This window comes from Habropoda laboriosa, unplaced genomic scaffold, assembly GCF_001263275.1.
Source record: "Habropoda laboriosa isolate 0110345459 unplaced genomic scaffold, ASM126327v1 scaffold90, whole genome shotgun sequence".
NCBI lineage: Eukaryota > Metazoa > Arthropoda > Insecta > Hymenoptera > Apidae > Habropoda > Habropoda laboriosa.
Window position 1 is genome coordinate 961,915 of NW_017100218.1, and position 16,697 is coordinate 978,611.

Genomic DNA, 16,697 nt, shown 5'->3' on the forward strand with positions numbered 1-16,697 from the left:
CAGAACCTTCAGGTCAAAATACGCCGCGAAGTGTCTAGGGCCCAGTATAAAGGGTGAATAAGTTCGCGGGACATCGGAGGGTCCTTATATACCTGCGGTACCCTCTCCCCAAAGTCATTAGCAAAATCGTCCGTTAGGTCAGGCGGGAAATTTTCGCGGGAGATTTTCGCGGGAGATTTCCGATATCGTAACACGGTATAATTTATCAATTTTCACAATTTTGTTATAAATTTATACTTCCGACAATTTGTTATAACATTGCATATAACAATTTATACGTTTTTACAATATTCTTCAATGGAAACATAGGTTTTAGCGTTCTCGTTACTTACTCGTGGTTAAATTAATTTCGTAGGGATTAAAAATCAGGTTGACCTGTGGTCGTAGATTAAAAATAGTGATAGTACAGCTAAAATTATCGTGTTAAATAATTCTTTTCCTACGAATCAAAAATGTATTCAACGTTTGTTTGTTATAATATCGTGAAATGAATTATATTACACATTTTCTCTATTCACACTGAATTTAAAGATTATAACGATTAAAAATCAAGTTGACCTGTGGTCATTTATCAAGAATAATCATAATAAAGCTGAAATTATTGTGTTAAATAATTTTTTTAATACGAATTAGGAATTTATTCAACGTTTGCTTGTTACTACTTGTTACAGTATACTGTCTCGCAATGTAAATTTAAGTAAATTAGGTTGAACTGCACAGAAAATGCACAGAACTGCACAAATAATTTATTTCATGGTATTGTAACAAGCAAACGTTGAATACATTTTTCATTCGTGTAAGAAGAATTATTTAACACGATAAATTTAGCTGTACTATGGTTATTTTTAATCTACGACCACAGGTCAACCTGATTTTTAATCCCTACGAAATTAATTTAACCACGAGTAAGTAACGAGAACGCTAAAACCTATGTTTCCATTGAAGAATATTGTAAAAACGTATAAATTGTTATATGCAATGTTATAACAAATTGTCGGAAGTATAAATTTTTAATAAAATTGTGAAAATTGATAAATTATACCGTGTTACGATATCGGAAATCTCCCGCGAAAATCTCCCGCGAAAATTTCCCGCCTGACCTAACCGACGATTTTGCTAATGACTTTGGGGAGAGGGTACCGCAGGTATATAAGGACCCGCCGATGTCCCGCGAAATCATTTACCCTTTATACTGGGCCCTAGACACTTCGCGGCGTATTTTGACCTGAAGGTTCTGAGATGTGAATAGAGTGGTCGGGGGCTACTAGCTAGTCTATGTCCACCCTGTACACACTCAGCCTTCTTGTAACACTTGTATACATTAGAATCAATTAGAATTTCTATTACTAATTATTAAACAAATTTTAACAATTACCGGCACTCGCTAGGCACGTAATATCAGACTTTAAATACTCGACTTCGAACTTCGGTTTAGTCATAATTCTATTAATGTTATAATAACGTATAATTTATTAATTTTCACAATTTTATTATTAATTTATACTTCCAAAAATTTGTTAAAACATTACATATTATTATTTATACATTTTTGCAAGTTTCTTTGACAAATAAGTACGTTTCAACGATCTTATTACTTTCTCGTTGTGAAATCAAGTTCGGAGGATTAAAAATCAGGTTGACCCTTGGTCGTAAATTTAAAATAGCCATAGTGAAGGTGAAATTATTATTTTAAATAAATGTTTCTATACGAATTAAGAATCTATTCAACGTTTGTTTGTTGCAATACCGTGAAATAAATTGTATTATATATTTTCTCAGTTTAGACTGAATTTAAAGTTCGTAAGGATTAGAAATCAGGTTGACCTGTGGTCGTAGATTTAAAATAGCCATAGTGAAGGTAAAATTATTACGTTAAATAATTGTTTTTATACGAATTAAATATTGATTCAACGTTTATTTGTTGCAATACCGTGAAATAAATTGTATTATATATTTTTTCTGTTTACACTAAATTTAAAGTTTTGTTTACATGTTATAACAATTAGAATGTTGACGTTTTGCCGTTTCACGGTTTTTCCTCTGTTAATTATGTGTTTATAAATCATTTCAAACTAAAGCAGCACCATGCCCACCCTTAATTAAACCGTCTCAGTAGTTTACCGTAATTAATAATCTATTTTCGGAATTTATACGAGAATTTTTGAATTTTAGTAAATACTAGAGTCAGTGCATCGCGTATTGAAATAATAGCTTCATCCCTAGTTCGTTTATTATTGAATATTTTTACGCGTTTAACTTATGCTTCTCCTTAATTCTCGTCGCGTATTTTATTCAAATTTTCTTATATTCTAGAATCGAAAAAGATACGAATTCGCGTTTTTTCTTTTGATTCTTTCAATTTTTCACTCTCGTTCTACGAAAGTTTACTTCAATAATAATATTGAAAATTTTTCGAGTGAATTGGTTTAGTAGTTAGTTGTGCTGTGTATTGCCAGCTCAAATATGAGCTGCTTAATGTATATGCTTAATATGTATTTTCTTGTGGCCGCCTAACCGCAACCTGTAAATCTGGCGTGACAGTGAACGTGTTGATAAGTAAATGTTGTTCAAATTATGTCACGTAGTCCCTGACTCTACGAGTGTCAGGTTTAGCTTCCTTGCGGCCTGACACCTGTGGAGACTATACTGAAATTTCACCTTCTCGCATAAAATTGCTTTATAAAATTATTTTTTGCAGATTTGGGTATTTGGAATATAATTTGTATCTTGTCGTATCTCCCCAACTTATTTGTTATTAATTATTAATTCGCTATTAAGTCAGAAGTGAAATTTGCATAGCGAAAATATTGAAATCGAGTGAAACCACTGTGGAGACTATACTGAAATTTCACTTTCTCGCATAAAATTGCTTTATAAAATTATTTTTTGCAGATTTGGGTATTTGGAATATAATTTGTATCTTGTCGTATCTCCCCAACTTATTTGTTATTAATTATTAATTCGCTATTAAGTCAGAAGTGAAATTTGCATAGCGAAAATATTGAAATCGAGTGAAACCACAGAAGCTACCAAGATGACTCGATATTAAGCTTAAAATTCCCTTCGCAAAATTATTTTTTGAAGATTTAGATATTTGCACCCTAACGTCTGTCTCGCAATATCTCTTCAATTTTTTTCAAGTGTTCTTAAAACTGTTTTACGATCATTCAGATTTCTCTCACGTGGAATAAATACCCGGTTATTAATTCAGAAGCGAAATTTACGCAGCGAGAATACTGAATCCGAGTGAAATTCCATTGTTGCTAAATTGAACCAGTCTGAGACCGCAGAAACTTTCAAGACGACTCGATATTAAACCAAGCCCTCTTTGCACTACCTAATATTCCGCGAGAGTACACAATTCCAGACGATATCAATAAGTAACGTTGCGGCGTATTCTTTAATAAAATACGAACGTTTGTAAGCCGGTTTCATTCCCCGGCGAAACATTACGTCTGAAGCGACAGCCGGTTCTCTATAAGCAAAAATGAACCCTCGGTTACCGCTGTCCAAATAGCAGCGAGGATCTTTATTAAAGCTCGCGCACGGCGCGAGATTGAAACGTGGAGATATATCACGGGACAAGAAGAGACAACTTTCTCCGTTTCTGTCTCCACGCATCGGGAAATTTCCCTTCGGCTGGCCAACGTCAAAGCGTTTAACTTCCGACGAAAATTTCGGAGAGAGCACGTCGCGTATTCGCATAGTTCCCACCGCTGGATGGAAGTTTACCGCGAACCGTACGTTCCAAGTCTGGAATTAACGTTGCCGCCAAGTTCTCACTGTAGTGAATCTGATTATGCGCACTCGTGAAAACTGTTCCACTGAAATTTCGTCGCGGGAAAGAACGGTTTTCACCGTGTAAGAATACAGAGTGCTGATATCGAATTCGTGGAAATCGTTCGAGAGTTCGAATTCATGAAATATATTTTATTAACGCGTTATTAATGCGGGAGAATTGCAAGATTTAGTGGAATCTTGAAATAAAGTTAGTATTTAAAATATTTAGAGATGAATTCTTGATTTTTTGGGTGGTGAAAATTGGAAATCAAGAGACACTTCTTTAACCCTTTGATTTACCATTCTTTTACTGACTGTGCATCTGAGCGTCAGGTATTTATTATTTTAACCCCTTAACCTATGATTTCTTTTCCGACTACGCGTACCCCTTAACCTATGATTTCTTTTCCGACTACGCGTACAAGCGTCCGCCATTTAACGTTTTAGTACTGTACCACGTAACAAGAACTAATCTGTTACAGGTTAATTACATTTAGGAATCCTTAATTTTAGAAATTAAAACGAAAGTTAGGATTACAATGAATTTTTCTTACTAATACAACTACTTTTGTCATATCTTGACCAGAATCCCTGTCACGAGTCTGACACGTTGTTGTAGGTTAAAGGGTTAATACTGCATTAAGTAACAAAAACTAATGTATTATATTATATTAAGTCATCCCATAAGTTCGTGACAAATTTTATGATTTAGATCAATATTTCCAACAAACCTTTAAATTTGATATAATAACACGTAAGCGCTTTCCCGTTCCACCTATTTTTTTGGTAAGACCATTATGTGGTCGCTATAGAATTTCCTTGGATTTTTATTAGAATATTTCTCGCTTTCGGCACGAACTTATGGGATGACCTAATAGTTTAATTGCATTTAATAATCCTCAGTTTTATAAATTAAAACGAAAGTTATTAGGTGTAAAAGTTAATTTGGTGCGCCTTTTCCACAAAATTTTAACGATTTTATCTACTCAAAAGTGCCATATTTTTTCAAACAAGAAATTCGATAAATGGAAAAAAGTAATCTAAGATAATAAAAATGATTTCGAACATTAAAATTCTGCTTGACTTTTCAATACAAACATTAGAGTTTATGAAAAAAGGCATTAAATTAATTGTGCACCTAAATTAAAATGATTTTTTTCTAAGATGATAATAATTCTACACATTTATCGCAAGCTTAGAAATTCAGTCCTCAATCTTGCCTACAGTAAACTGTTCGGTAATTAAATAATTCCCTCCAGTTTTTTTACATCTGGATAACTGTCACCATTATAATTCCATAACCGCGATTCTACAGTCTCGACTATGGCCGCGTACTTTCTTTTACCATTCCACCAAGAAAGAGCCGCAACAAGAACTCGTGCACGGTGTACCTGATGCACACGAGAGGAACAGGGATTCGCAATTTCCACGGATAAAGATTTCAATATGGGCTGCGGGGGTAATCCGTGAGCGTACACGATACGCTCAACGACGATCGACGCCGAAGACGGTTTCCTCGCGGAAACTCGGTGGACGAAACTTGTTCTTGCGGCAGATTTGCAAACTTTCCTTTCCTCGCGGAAAATTCTCAACCGAGGATTTATAATAAACCGCACCGATGCAAATCGAAGCGCGGCAAAGGAAAGCAGCAGGCGTAGAAGGGCGTCGCTGTATTCAAATCAGATTTTCGCGTTCTCTTGCCCCGCGGCGTATCCTTTGTAAACGATAAAAATGGGGAAATTGATTAAGCGAAAACGGGAATAATAAATGAATATTGACTTTAGAATTTTTTTCCACGCTCCATCTCCCCCTCTCTCACTCTCTAACCTTCAGTTGCGCGTTTCAGGTCACCATGGTAATTTTTCATCGACCAATTTCAAAGAAAACTAGCAACGCTCCTTTTTCATCTTTCCTCCAGAATTGAAAGATGAATGGAGTTTTTCAACGGTGCATACGCGGGAGGGGTGGGAAAAAAGAAACACCGCCTCGGTAATTTTTCACAAACTAGCGAACGTTCTTCTCACTCCTTCTTTTTTCGGAGAGAAAAAAAATGGTAGCAGAGTGCGGCGAGTAAACAGCGAAACAGGGAGAGTAGTTAGTCTGCCCGGTGGAGAATATATTCGCCGTCCAAAATTTCCCGGTGCAAATTTTTCATAATTGAGAAACGTCGAGAAGAAAAGAACTCGGGGAACACTTGGTGTAATGAAACACACCGGTAGGATTCCAAATCTGCCGAAATATCGACCCGATAATTAAACCACAATTTCCAAAACTTTCCGCCGTTGAAAACGAGAATACGCCGCGAACCATAACCGCAACGACACGCATCAAACACTGTAGCAAGGCAAAATCGATACGCTCCTTAATAATCCAGCCGGCGGAGGCCGCGAGTTCACGTGATCACAGCGGAGGGTTTCCGGCGCGGCGGGGGCGATGTCAAAGCAGCCTCGCGGCTTCAAAGTTTCACGGGGGAATCCCGCGAGGGTTTCATCACGGTGCATCGATAGGGAGAGGAGAAGAATCGACGAGCAGACCGGTCTCCGACGTCAAAGATCTCGGTTCTCGCCTGGCGGTTCGGCTCTTTCGCGCTGCGACAATTTCTGCTTACGTATTACCGCGACGCATAACTGTTACGTTATCAAAGGAGAATGGCGCTCGGAGAATTTCCGGCTTCATAGTTAACCTACTGCGTGCGCACGGCCGCTGACCTGGCGCCCCGGCTTTGGAAATCTTTGGAATTGTTCGCGCGTCAAAAGCCATTGTTCCGGCGATGTTGTCACGAGAATAATTCTCGGTTCGTTGTTTCACGCAAATTTCGGAATCCTTTTTAACCCACACACATTCTCCGTTCTTCGTTGTTTCTCTCGCTCGTTTCATCTTGTTTCTCCTTCTTTTTTTTTTTTTTTTTTAGCGTTCATCGTGGTAATCGCGTTTTGGAAATACGCGCTTAAGGGCGTGTACGTGTTAGCTACAAAGTGTGAAGTTGAGGTAATGTATAGTATGTCTAGGCGAAGCGTAAAGTCGAGGGAATGTACAGTGTGACTAAGAAAGGCGGAGAGTTCAGACAATGTATACTCTGCCTAAGCGAAGTGAAACGTAGATCTTATTTTATGGTTTGCTGGATTTTATACTTGTTTTACGCCGCTAACGTATACATTTTAATCTGTCCTTTGACGTTTAATATTTGAAAGGTTTATCGTGTATTTTTCGTTTCTTTCGTTTTGACTGACCGGGACGTTTAAACGTCAACCTTTGTTCAAGCTGGAAAAATTGAAGGATATTAAGGCACGCGATGGATCTCGCTGACGTTGATGGTATTCCTCCCGACGTTATCTTTTTTTTCCATCATTTCTATTTTTTCGTCGCGAACAAAACGGAAACGTACGCGTTTCGCTGGAAATTTCCGATGTACCGTCGAAAAGTCATCGCGTGATTTTCCTAAATCGACCGTCGTCTGGCCCCGCGTTACCGCGAGGAAAGCTTGACACCGGTTTGGTGCGTTTTTTCAAATACGCGATGGATTAACAAACCGATCGGTGAGCGCGTGCACACAAATTGAATCAAGCTTTCAGAAGTGAACGGTTGGCCGAGTGACAGAGAAAAAAGAGGATCGAAGGAACAAAACCACAGAGAATGGAAAGGTAAAAAGGTAAAAACAAAAAAAAAAAACGCAGTCGCGGTTGTTTGGTCGCAGAGGATCGAAAATTTTCACACGAAAAGGAAGAAGAATGTATCGTCGCGCAAATTTGATCTCGCATATGTAGAATCTGTCCCGGATCTACCCCTTATGACCGACAATTTTTGTTACCAGAAAAGCGTACCGAACGATCGAGACAGATATTAACGGAAGAAATGCATATAAATTGGAAAGTATTGTTCGCGTTACGTTTGAAGGGCTTGGCGAACCGTGACGGGAAAATAGATGAATCCTAAAGGAAAACTAAGCGGCAAACGGACCGTCGAACGAAGTCGACACAACGGATGAATCTCATAGCCGTGGGTGTTCGATAAATCCCGGCAATATTTTAAAATCAAAGCTGCTCTACTCTTCTTGCTTCTCACCCTCCACGTTTCATTTTCCCTATTCTCTTCCTTCGGCGTTTCCCACGTTTTCACATTTCATCCTCTGCTCTTTTCTACGCATCGTTCCTTCCTCCACATCATTCTCTGCTCGTTACACGCCTAACTTCGTCTCTCCCTCCTTTAACACATCATTCATTTCCCCCCTTTTCAACCGAATTACATTTTTTCTCTCTCTCATTTTCTCCCTTCCGAGTTTTTTTCCAATTCTTTTTCCACATCCTTCCAAGCTCATCTCTTGGCCGTCACGTTTCAACTTATCCCCGCGTAATTCATTCCACCATCCCGCGATTTCCGCGGAATTTCTCTCTACAGCCACTTCACGCTGGCCAGATTCTCGCGCGCAACGCAAAATGGAACGTCTGTCTCGAAACGGCGCACCTGTTACCGCTCACGGGAGCTGAAAACTTCACCGTTCCACCTGTCATCGTTCTCACCGCGAACGCTAATTGGATTAAAAAAGGAGGGGGAGCGAAGAAGAAAGGGGAGAAACCGGAAGAAAGGAGACAAGAGAACCGCAGACGAGCTTGCAAAAGGGAGAAGAGAAAAGGCGGCTGGGAGGAGATGAAAAGCTGGATAAAAGACAATCGTCACTCACCTTATCGCCATACTCTTCGCCTTCAAATGATGCCATCGCTGGTTCATCTCGTCCAGTCGTCGCTGTAGCATAACCGCGTCATCCTGACTCGCCAGAGAGCTCAACAGCTTCCGGCCAGTGCCGTTCAGGGACGCGTAAACGTCTCGATGGGTCTCGATTTCCGACTGCAGGTCCTGTAACGAGAAACAGTGGCCCTTCTATATCTTTCTGTCGGCGAGATGTTCGAGTGTAATTGAATTATGGTAATTTTCATTTAAGTGGATTTTACGGAGATTATGAAAAAAGTGAACTTGTAGGTTGAATTATTCCTGAAATAAATTGTAGAATAATTGGTAAAAAGTTCTGACATTGGAGAATAAAATTTGTAAGATTTTTTTATTGTACTCTACACTGATTGCTCTGTCAGTGTTCTTATATTTATGTTTCATATTACATTCGTAAGTATTAGGACACCCATTACGTTCCTATAAAAAGTATTATACGATTTAGATAAATTAAATTAGATTTATGTATTATATTACGAGATTGCAGTGTGAATAATTCTTTCTTTAGATCGTAACTCTTTGAGGACGGTGGACTCTCATGTACGTTCACGAAAAATTAGGAAACCAGCAATCTCACACATTTTTAAGCAAAAAAAGAAAATAGTTGACACGATGATATGATTTAGTTTAAGAAAAAAATTGAGACAATATGTAGTCCTCTATCAAGCAAGTTACTATAAAATTTGCTTCCCATTAAGTAATCGTTCTAATACTCACGAACGAAACCGTACATGAAATATTAATAACTATCATCCCTCATAGGACGAACTTTCTCAAGATAATGTATAAAAATAGAGAACTACTATATACCCTTGGTCCATTCTATCTAAACCATTTAAGAACAGACACTATAGAATACACGGAATAATTTATACAAGCCATAATGGACGGGAAAACTCGCCGTCGTCGCGTAGCCATCGAGGGTAGAAATTTCAGGGATACAGTAGACTTCCTCTTAACTTGCCGCTAAGACTTCTGGCCGTATAAACGAAAATATACCTCAAATATTATTTACATAATTTCCGTATAAAATATAAAATGTGAATCTTCGTCAAGAAATTACAGAACCATTACAGAGTGCACTGCATTCGTCCTTAAAGTCGTTTGCCACGTTAAGTGACAGACGCAACATTAAATTTCGGATAAAACCTTGAAAAGTGACAAAGAAAAAAAGATCGAATATTAAATCCTTTACACTTTCGGCGTTTTTACTTTATTTCACTCCAAAATTTAAGTCCAAAGGTAAAATTAAGTTTCCTTCACGATAAACACTGTGCATCACGATCGAGCTATACACCTAACACGGAATGTGTCAATTATTTTCTTGCAGGGACTCCCAACGAAAATAGCGGAAACCGATTAAAAGCGTGGCCGGATAAGAGGTAGTCTACTGTATTTAAAATATTTCACGATCGTCGAACGGCGTTATTATCGAAGAAACATCCCCGTCGGCCGGAGATACTCCGCGCGGGAAATTTCAAGAATTCGCGCAATATTTCCAGGGGATCTTCCTCGACGGGAGGAAACGAACGCGCGTGGGAAATATTCGCATCACAGAGAGAAAGAGAGAGAATGTTCACGGTGTTCCGTCATCGTGATGACGTGAATTGCGGCGAACGCTTGGCCAGAAGTGATTTATGCCGGGTTCTCATGTACATCGAGGCTATGGGCGCCGACGGCCTCCGATGAAAATAAATCGAGGTCGATGCAAGTGAATTAAGAAATATTCGTCGCCGTCCGTCCACGCTCTGTTCGTTTTCCACGCAATTTTAACAGGATTCCGCGGAAACATAGTGTACGATAATGTACAACGTTCGTTTCTTCCAAGGTATCATACCGCACGGTTGAAATATTCTTTTTCAAGACTCGTAAATTCGGTGCACGTGCAAATGTGATTTGAGGAAAATTTACGACACCGTTCCGTGGAAATTTATTTCGGGAGGTGGTTTAGTTATTGGACACTTAACAGACTCGGAGTAAGAATAAATTTAAGCAACATTTAACCCTTTCGGGACGATAAACTCACGTATGCGTTCACGAAACACTATGAATCAATAATCTACATATTTTTAAGCAATAAAAATAGCTGACTTTGCCATAAACTCATATACTTAACTTATTATTTCAGGGAAATAGAATTTTGAAATTATTTAACTTGGAAAAAGAACATTAGAATAGTGACCTGGTTATACGTTCGCAAAAAATCAGTATCTCAATATGATATGTAGTCCTTCGTCTCCAAAGGGTTCACCCTTTAAACTCCAAATTTAAAAAAAAATTGTTTTTTCAAAAACTCCCTATTATTTTAAGAAGTTTATTTAAAATGCACTTGAAAAGACATTTGGTTGATAGAAACTAATTTAAACAATTTTTTTTACTAATTATATTGAAAATAGCATCAAGGGTCATACATATATGTGTACCTACTGCAAAAAAATATTGCAAAATATAATACATATTTAAACTGGCAATTTAAAAATTACTTCATTCGTACCTGTGAAAAAGACTGATATCGAGTCACACTCGACGAAGGAGTCCAAAGGGTCAGAATACCTTGATAAAGGAGCACAGAAAACCTTCAAGATTTTATTTTTTCTAAAAAACTACTATACACTCCATTCAACGAGACGAGTCACCAAGTATAAACACGAGCACGTGAACGACTTACGGATCCCCATATCGCATCGTAGGATAAGCTTTTTTTTTTAAATTAAAATTCTTTGACTATGGTATGGAGTTACTTGTTATATAAATATACCTAAATAACAGGATGAATGAAAGTACAAGAGAAGTTCCGTGTAATTATTATTTCTTTATTCTATGTTGCTCTCACAACTGGTATTTGATACTGAACTATCGTCGGAATCATTTAAATTTATAATAAATGGTTCTATTGCTGATTCAATTATACCATCTAATTGCCAAAATCGGTTATCACGTGATCAATACATTTTTTGCTTACCACTGAAAAGTACCTGAAGTCATAAAATACACATTTGGAAATCATTAAGGTTTCTGCCTGCAAGACCCCTCGGACCACCATAACTTGGCCCTGAGTTGTAACATGTGACAGCCAATGACCATAGTCGCAGAGCCGATCACGTGAAAAGCGAGGGAGTTGTTTGTTTTTACTTAGTGACTCGTCTCGTTGAACGGACTGTAGTTGGGCGATCAATTTGAAACTTGAAAAAATGCATTTCTTACGAACGGATTTCTGCTGCTTGGAGAAAGAAGGCTATGGAAAAATCGCCGGGAATATTCTTCAGATATAACGCTATTACTTAATCAATAGATTCGCTGAAAGCGTACCTCGACAGATATTTTATTCAACACTGTACACGGAAGTATATGCACCTTCTCTCTTATTCCTCTCCTCTCAAAACTCATATCCAGACAGGAAAGATTGAACTTCGCGAAATAACACAAACTCGCTCTCAAAATCCTATTACCAACTTCTTCACCCCAAGAATTCTACAGAAATAACCTTGTTCCTCGGTTGTACGCTGTACAAACAGAAACTCCCTTTAAGGGATAATTCTCCGGCTACTACAAAAATTACAATAGCCGGTCATTCGTTGAAAGGAGCCTACGCGATAACCCTGACCGTGCAACTTTAACCGACAGACCTCTCTAGCAATCCTACCGACTTCCCTACTCGCAACCATACTCCGCCATGAATTCTCCATTACCACGAATCCCGCTAACCTCCCCTAACGTACAACGAAAGCTGTGTCGCGGGAAATGATTGAACAGACGAGACATCATCCTGTCGGCGGTCGTGGCAGTTAATGCTGGAACAATTAACGTTCGTGTCAGAAAGTACTTTGACTCGGTGTTGGCTCCCACAATGTTCACGAAGCCTGATTATATAGCAAATAACTCTTTGTTTAGCAAAATTCGTGTAATCGTTCGTACCAGAGTTCAGATTCTATGTTTCACTAATGTCCTCTTTGTCTGTCACCCCAGTCCCTTTATACGGTTTTTGTCCGTCCATTTGGGTCCCTTGACGGGGGTGAGATTTGGGTGGGGGGCCAAAACTCCCAATCAAGTTAGGGCCTTGGTCGACGCCCGACGCCAACCGCTCACCCTTAGGGAAGGGGTGTTCTGGGTGAGGTACGCGTCACCTGAGCTTTTGGGAAAAACCCAGGGTAACGGTACCGCTCGCTAGCTCGCATGTGCCTCAGCTCGCGTGGGTTTATGATACGTCAATTGCTATTGAGATGCACGAAGAAACTCCAAATTCTCCGCTTTTATGAGAGGTTTGGAGCCCTCCTGACAATAAGGAATAATTAACGAACGAAAACATTAAACGCGTATTCAAATCTTAATCTGAAAAATAGCAGAGTCGCGTCCGACTCAGGTCTACATTCTTACTGTTTAATTTCTTTCCATAAATGCAAAATGCACTCTTTTCTTTTTAATGAAACTGCATATTTTTTAACGTAGATGGATTCCGCGAACATTCTGAATGTACAATTTCATAAATAAATTTTTACGAATCGTGAAATTCTTAAATCATTTTCAGGGGTTCCGGTGTATTTCGAGTAAATTAGATTGTTCGCCGGGAAATCTCCTTGAAAGCGTCTTAATAATCCCCGTAATTCCAGCTAAATCCGAAATCCGTCATTTTAACGGGTTAGGTTGTTCTAGTGTTAAAGAGAATCAATGAATATCCAGGAGCGTACGAGGGCCCTCGGTATTCTCGCATGAAAAGCGAACCACTCGTACGTTCCTTCCTCCCGTCGAAGGGGAACCGGATAATAATTCAACAGCTTTTCTTCCCAGGTCGCGGATGTTAACTTCCATAATTCAAGGAAGCACGGATTGAAAGTCAGCATTGAATACGCTCTACCCCACGGTTGTATCTCTCCCTCTCTCTCTTCTTCTCTTACGCTAACTTCAATCCGACGTCGTTTTCCCGCCCTCTGTCCGCAGACCTCTGTTTTTCCACTAGCTCTAACGCTAGCCTCGATTTTTCGTCGATTTTCGTTCAACTCCACAGACTGGTAGTCCCGGTGAACGACATTTTCCCCGGATGTGATCCACGAATCGACGCGTGTCGCACACGCTGCGTACAGGCTGTATCATAAAATGCAGTCCAGCTCCAACGGGAGAGAATTGAACGTGCGAACGAGTGATGAACAACCCTCGGTGAATTTATGCGGACGATAACTTTTTTTTCGGGAGGAGGAGAACCCGATCGTTCGTCATTTGAGATGGAAGGCTGGTGTTGTTTTCCGGTGGAACGGAGGAGAGAGTCGGTTTGCAAATTGTCAGCGTGACAAGAGTGTTGTTGTTGCTGCAGCACGCAACAGAGAACCAGAATTTTCAACAAATTTCGCACATTTAACGAATCTCTGTGTGTAAAAATTCAAACGATTTACACAGGGAGATTATTCAGCGGGGATGATTCGAATGATTCACGGGATGAAAGAACGTCGATTGTCGAGAAGATTATGGCCGTAAAAAGCAGGGAACATCCTGGATAGATTGTTATAGTGTAACAGCTTGCGCGAGCCTTTTTTATCGCTCTCCCGCGTGTCCAACTGGCGAAACTTGCGTCCACAATTTATAGGACGGCCTGTATACGGCGAAAGGGAGCGGCAAATATGGACGGGCAAATATTGTGGCGGATGGTGTGCAACGGTGCAAGGAACCTGTTCGAAAAAGCGTCGGGGTACATCCATCAAAATGCTTTTCGTCGGAGTGCTCGTCGAGAGTGCGAATCGGTGACGTTTAATTGGTACACCAGATATCTCTGCGTCGGATGAAGTTTGATAGTTGGCGTTCGATTAATCGTCGAATCTATTTCCGCGGAATCTTAGATTTTTAAATTTATTTAACTTTTTTCTTATTACAAATGTCCGGTCGCGCAGCCCACCGGCCAGTAATATATCGTAAATTAATAAACAGTCCTTTCCAGCCGTCTTCCTAACAAATTCCTTCCCTACCATAAAGCAGTTCAAGTTGCATCCTGGTCCTGTTTCCTATCCCTTTCCCCTTTCCGGGTTTTCCCCAAATTATTTCAACTTTTACACACCACCTTCACCCTCACGTTCTCCTTCCACTAGTTTCCTAATACCCAATCACACCTCCGCATTTTTCGAGTCCTTCTTTATTCACCATCACCACACCAACTACTAGAATTTCGCCCTTCCGGGATTAACACATCGGGAGCGCAACGATACTAACCGAGTTCGAGCTGAAACCAGTCTCGTTCACGAGTCGAGCATCGTACAACAAACATGGGTCAGAAACGATTTTTATTCCGTAACAATAATTAATCAATTAATAAATAAAGTGTGTAAAGTAGAAAAATATCAAAGTTCAATATTAATCCTCTCAACGTTTGATGAATACCGCGGTCCATTTATTTTTTGGCTCGACTCTCCATATTCAGCATTCATTTTTCACACATTCACGTTACATTCGTATTTCAAATTTTGCATATTACGTTACCGGTGTATTATAACCGTTTGATTCGCTCCTAATACGGTTCGATTTTACCGAAAAGAAGCTGAGGGAACAACGTCGTGTCTGTCGATCGAGTACAGGATCATGGGATACCTATCGATCGTGAAGACGATCGAGGCTGCGATACGCCGTCTTAACCGTGCACTTTCAATGCAGATTAAATTTTCCGGGTAATAGGTGTGTATAAAGTGACCCAGGTGAACCGTGGAAAAGAAGCGTTTAGGGGGGAAATTCGATGGGTAGATGGGCTGGAAAAAGCGTGAAATGCAAAGCGTTTTTAGCCAGTCGACGGGGCTCGGTGGTTCTTATCGCTGCAACCGCCGTGCAATTACGCAAATAGCACGTTATCGATGGTGCGTCGCGAGCGATAAAATCGTGCCCTTTTTTTCCACCCTCTGTTCTTTTCTTTTTTCCCTTCTTTCTTTTATTACTTCTCCCTCTCTCTCTTCTCTTTTTTTAATTTCACTTTTCGCGATAACGAAGCGGCGGGGACGTGCTACGACAATTGCGCGGGAGTTCCTGTATTTACGTTCGAAAGCTTCCTCGAATATTTTGTAACACCGTTGCACCGTGTACATGTAAATCACTATAGAACGATTTCGAGCACTCTGCGAAATTTCAGAGAGCACTCAGAAACTCGAGACGTATTTAGAAACAACGAGTAAATGCTTTGCAACGTCGTTGATAATTTTGTAAATATCGTACAGTGGCCGCGAGTGATTTGCAACTATCCCGAAGTTCCAGGAACGGTTTGAAATATCGCGTAACGTTGTTCCAACAAAATTATTAAAAAATAATCCCACAGTTTTAGACGAGTCTAGTAACCTATTCATTTTGAGAAATACACAGGATCTCTGCTCAGAAAAATCAGCGACGCTTTGCAATATTCTGCGATGCTGTGACAAATTTTAAAATCTCCAGCGGCAGCTTGGAAATACCTCGTGGTACGGGTACGACATTCCGCGAACCTACGGGGAACACAGGGAACGCGTGGAACACTTCGCAATATTACGCAACATTGGATCGACAAATCACCGCGATGAACTTCGGAATGCTTTGTCAAATTACCGCGAGTATCTCGATATACTCTGGAATGCTTCAGATTAATCCTCGTTAATTTCCGACAATTTTTCTCGAATTAGAGAATATCGTACATCGCGAGGAAACGCCATTGCAAATTTCTCGGCGTTGAAAACTGTGTAAAAATCCGGTCGAAAGAGACGAGAATCGCGGAAATTCTTAAACGTCTTTGATTAGCCACGCGACAGATCTCGCAAACACGAGTAATTAAATCAATCCCGTGGGCGTCCGTGCGGCATTCTCGATTCAATTAGTACCGCGAATCCTTACGCTCGAATCGAAGTTCAAGCTCTGCTCGCGGCTAGACGAGAGAGCGATAGAGGGATATTAGTTATTTCGATGGCGAACCGAGGACGTAATATTACGTTTCTAGGAGGAGTCTCTCTGGTTTATTGCCTGGCGTTGCCGCTTCTGATAATATTCCAAACACATGGCGCACCTGCACAGGTAATTGACGAAAGGAAAGCGCGATTACGAGACCGTCTCGCGACCGAATCATATCCACGTTTCATTTATCATCGTAACGAGCGCTGCTTGTTCCGAAACGCGACGGGACAAACGACTTTGTGGGTTAATTAGAACGTTTACGGACGACGCTCGTGACCACCCCCCGATGCACCTGTAAATCTCCGCCACTCGTA

At 40.0% G+C, this 16,697-nt stretch overlaps 1 protein-coding gene across 1 annotated transcript in view; it reads right to left on the reverse strand.

The window, feature by feature from the left end:
• Positions 1-16,697, reverse strand: part of LOC108570937 (dystrophin) — a 517,829-nt gene that overhangs the window by 104,598 nt on the left and 396,534 nt on the right. The window contains exon 36 of the mRNA XM_017932876.1: positions 8,459-8,631. Coding sequence (XP_017788365.1) covers positions 8,459-8,631 — 173 coding nt within the window. The remainder of the gene's footprint in view (positions 1-8,458; positions 8,632-16,697) is intronic.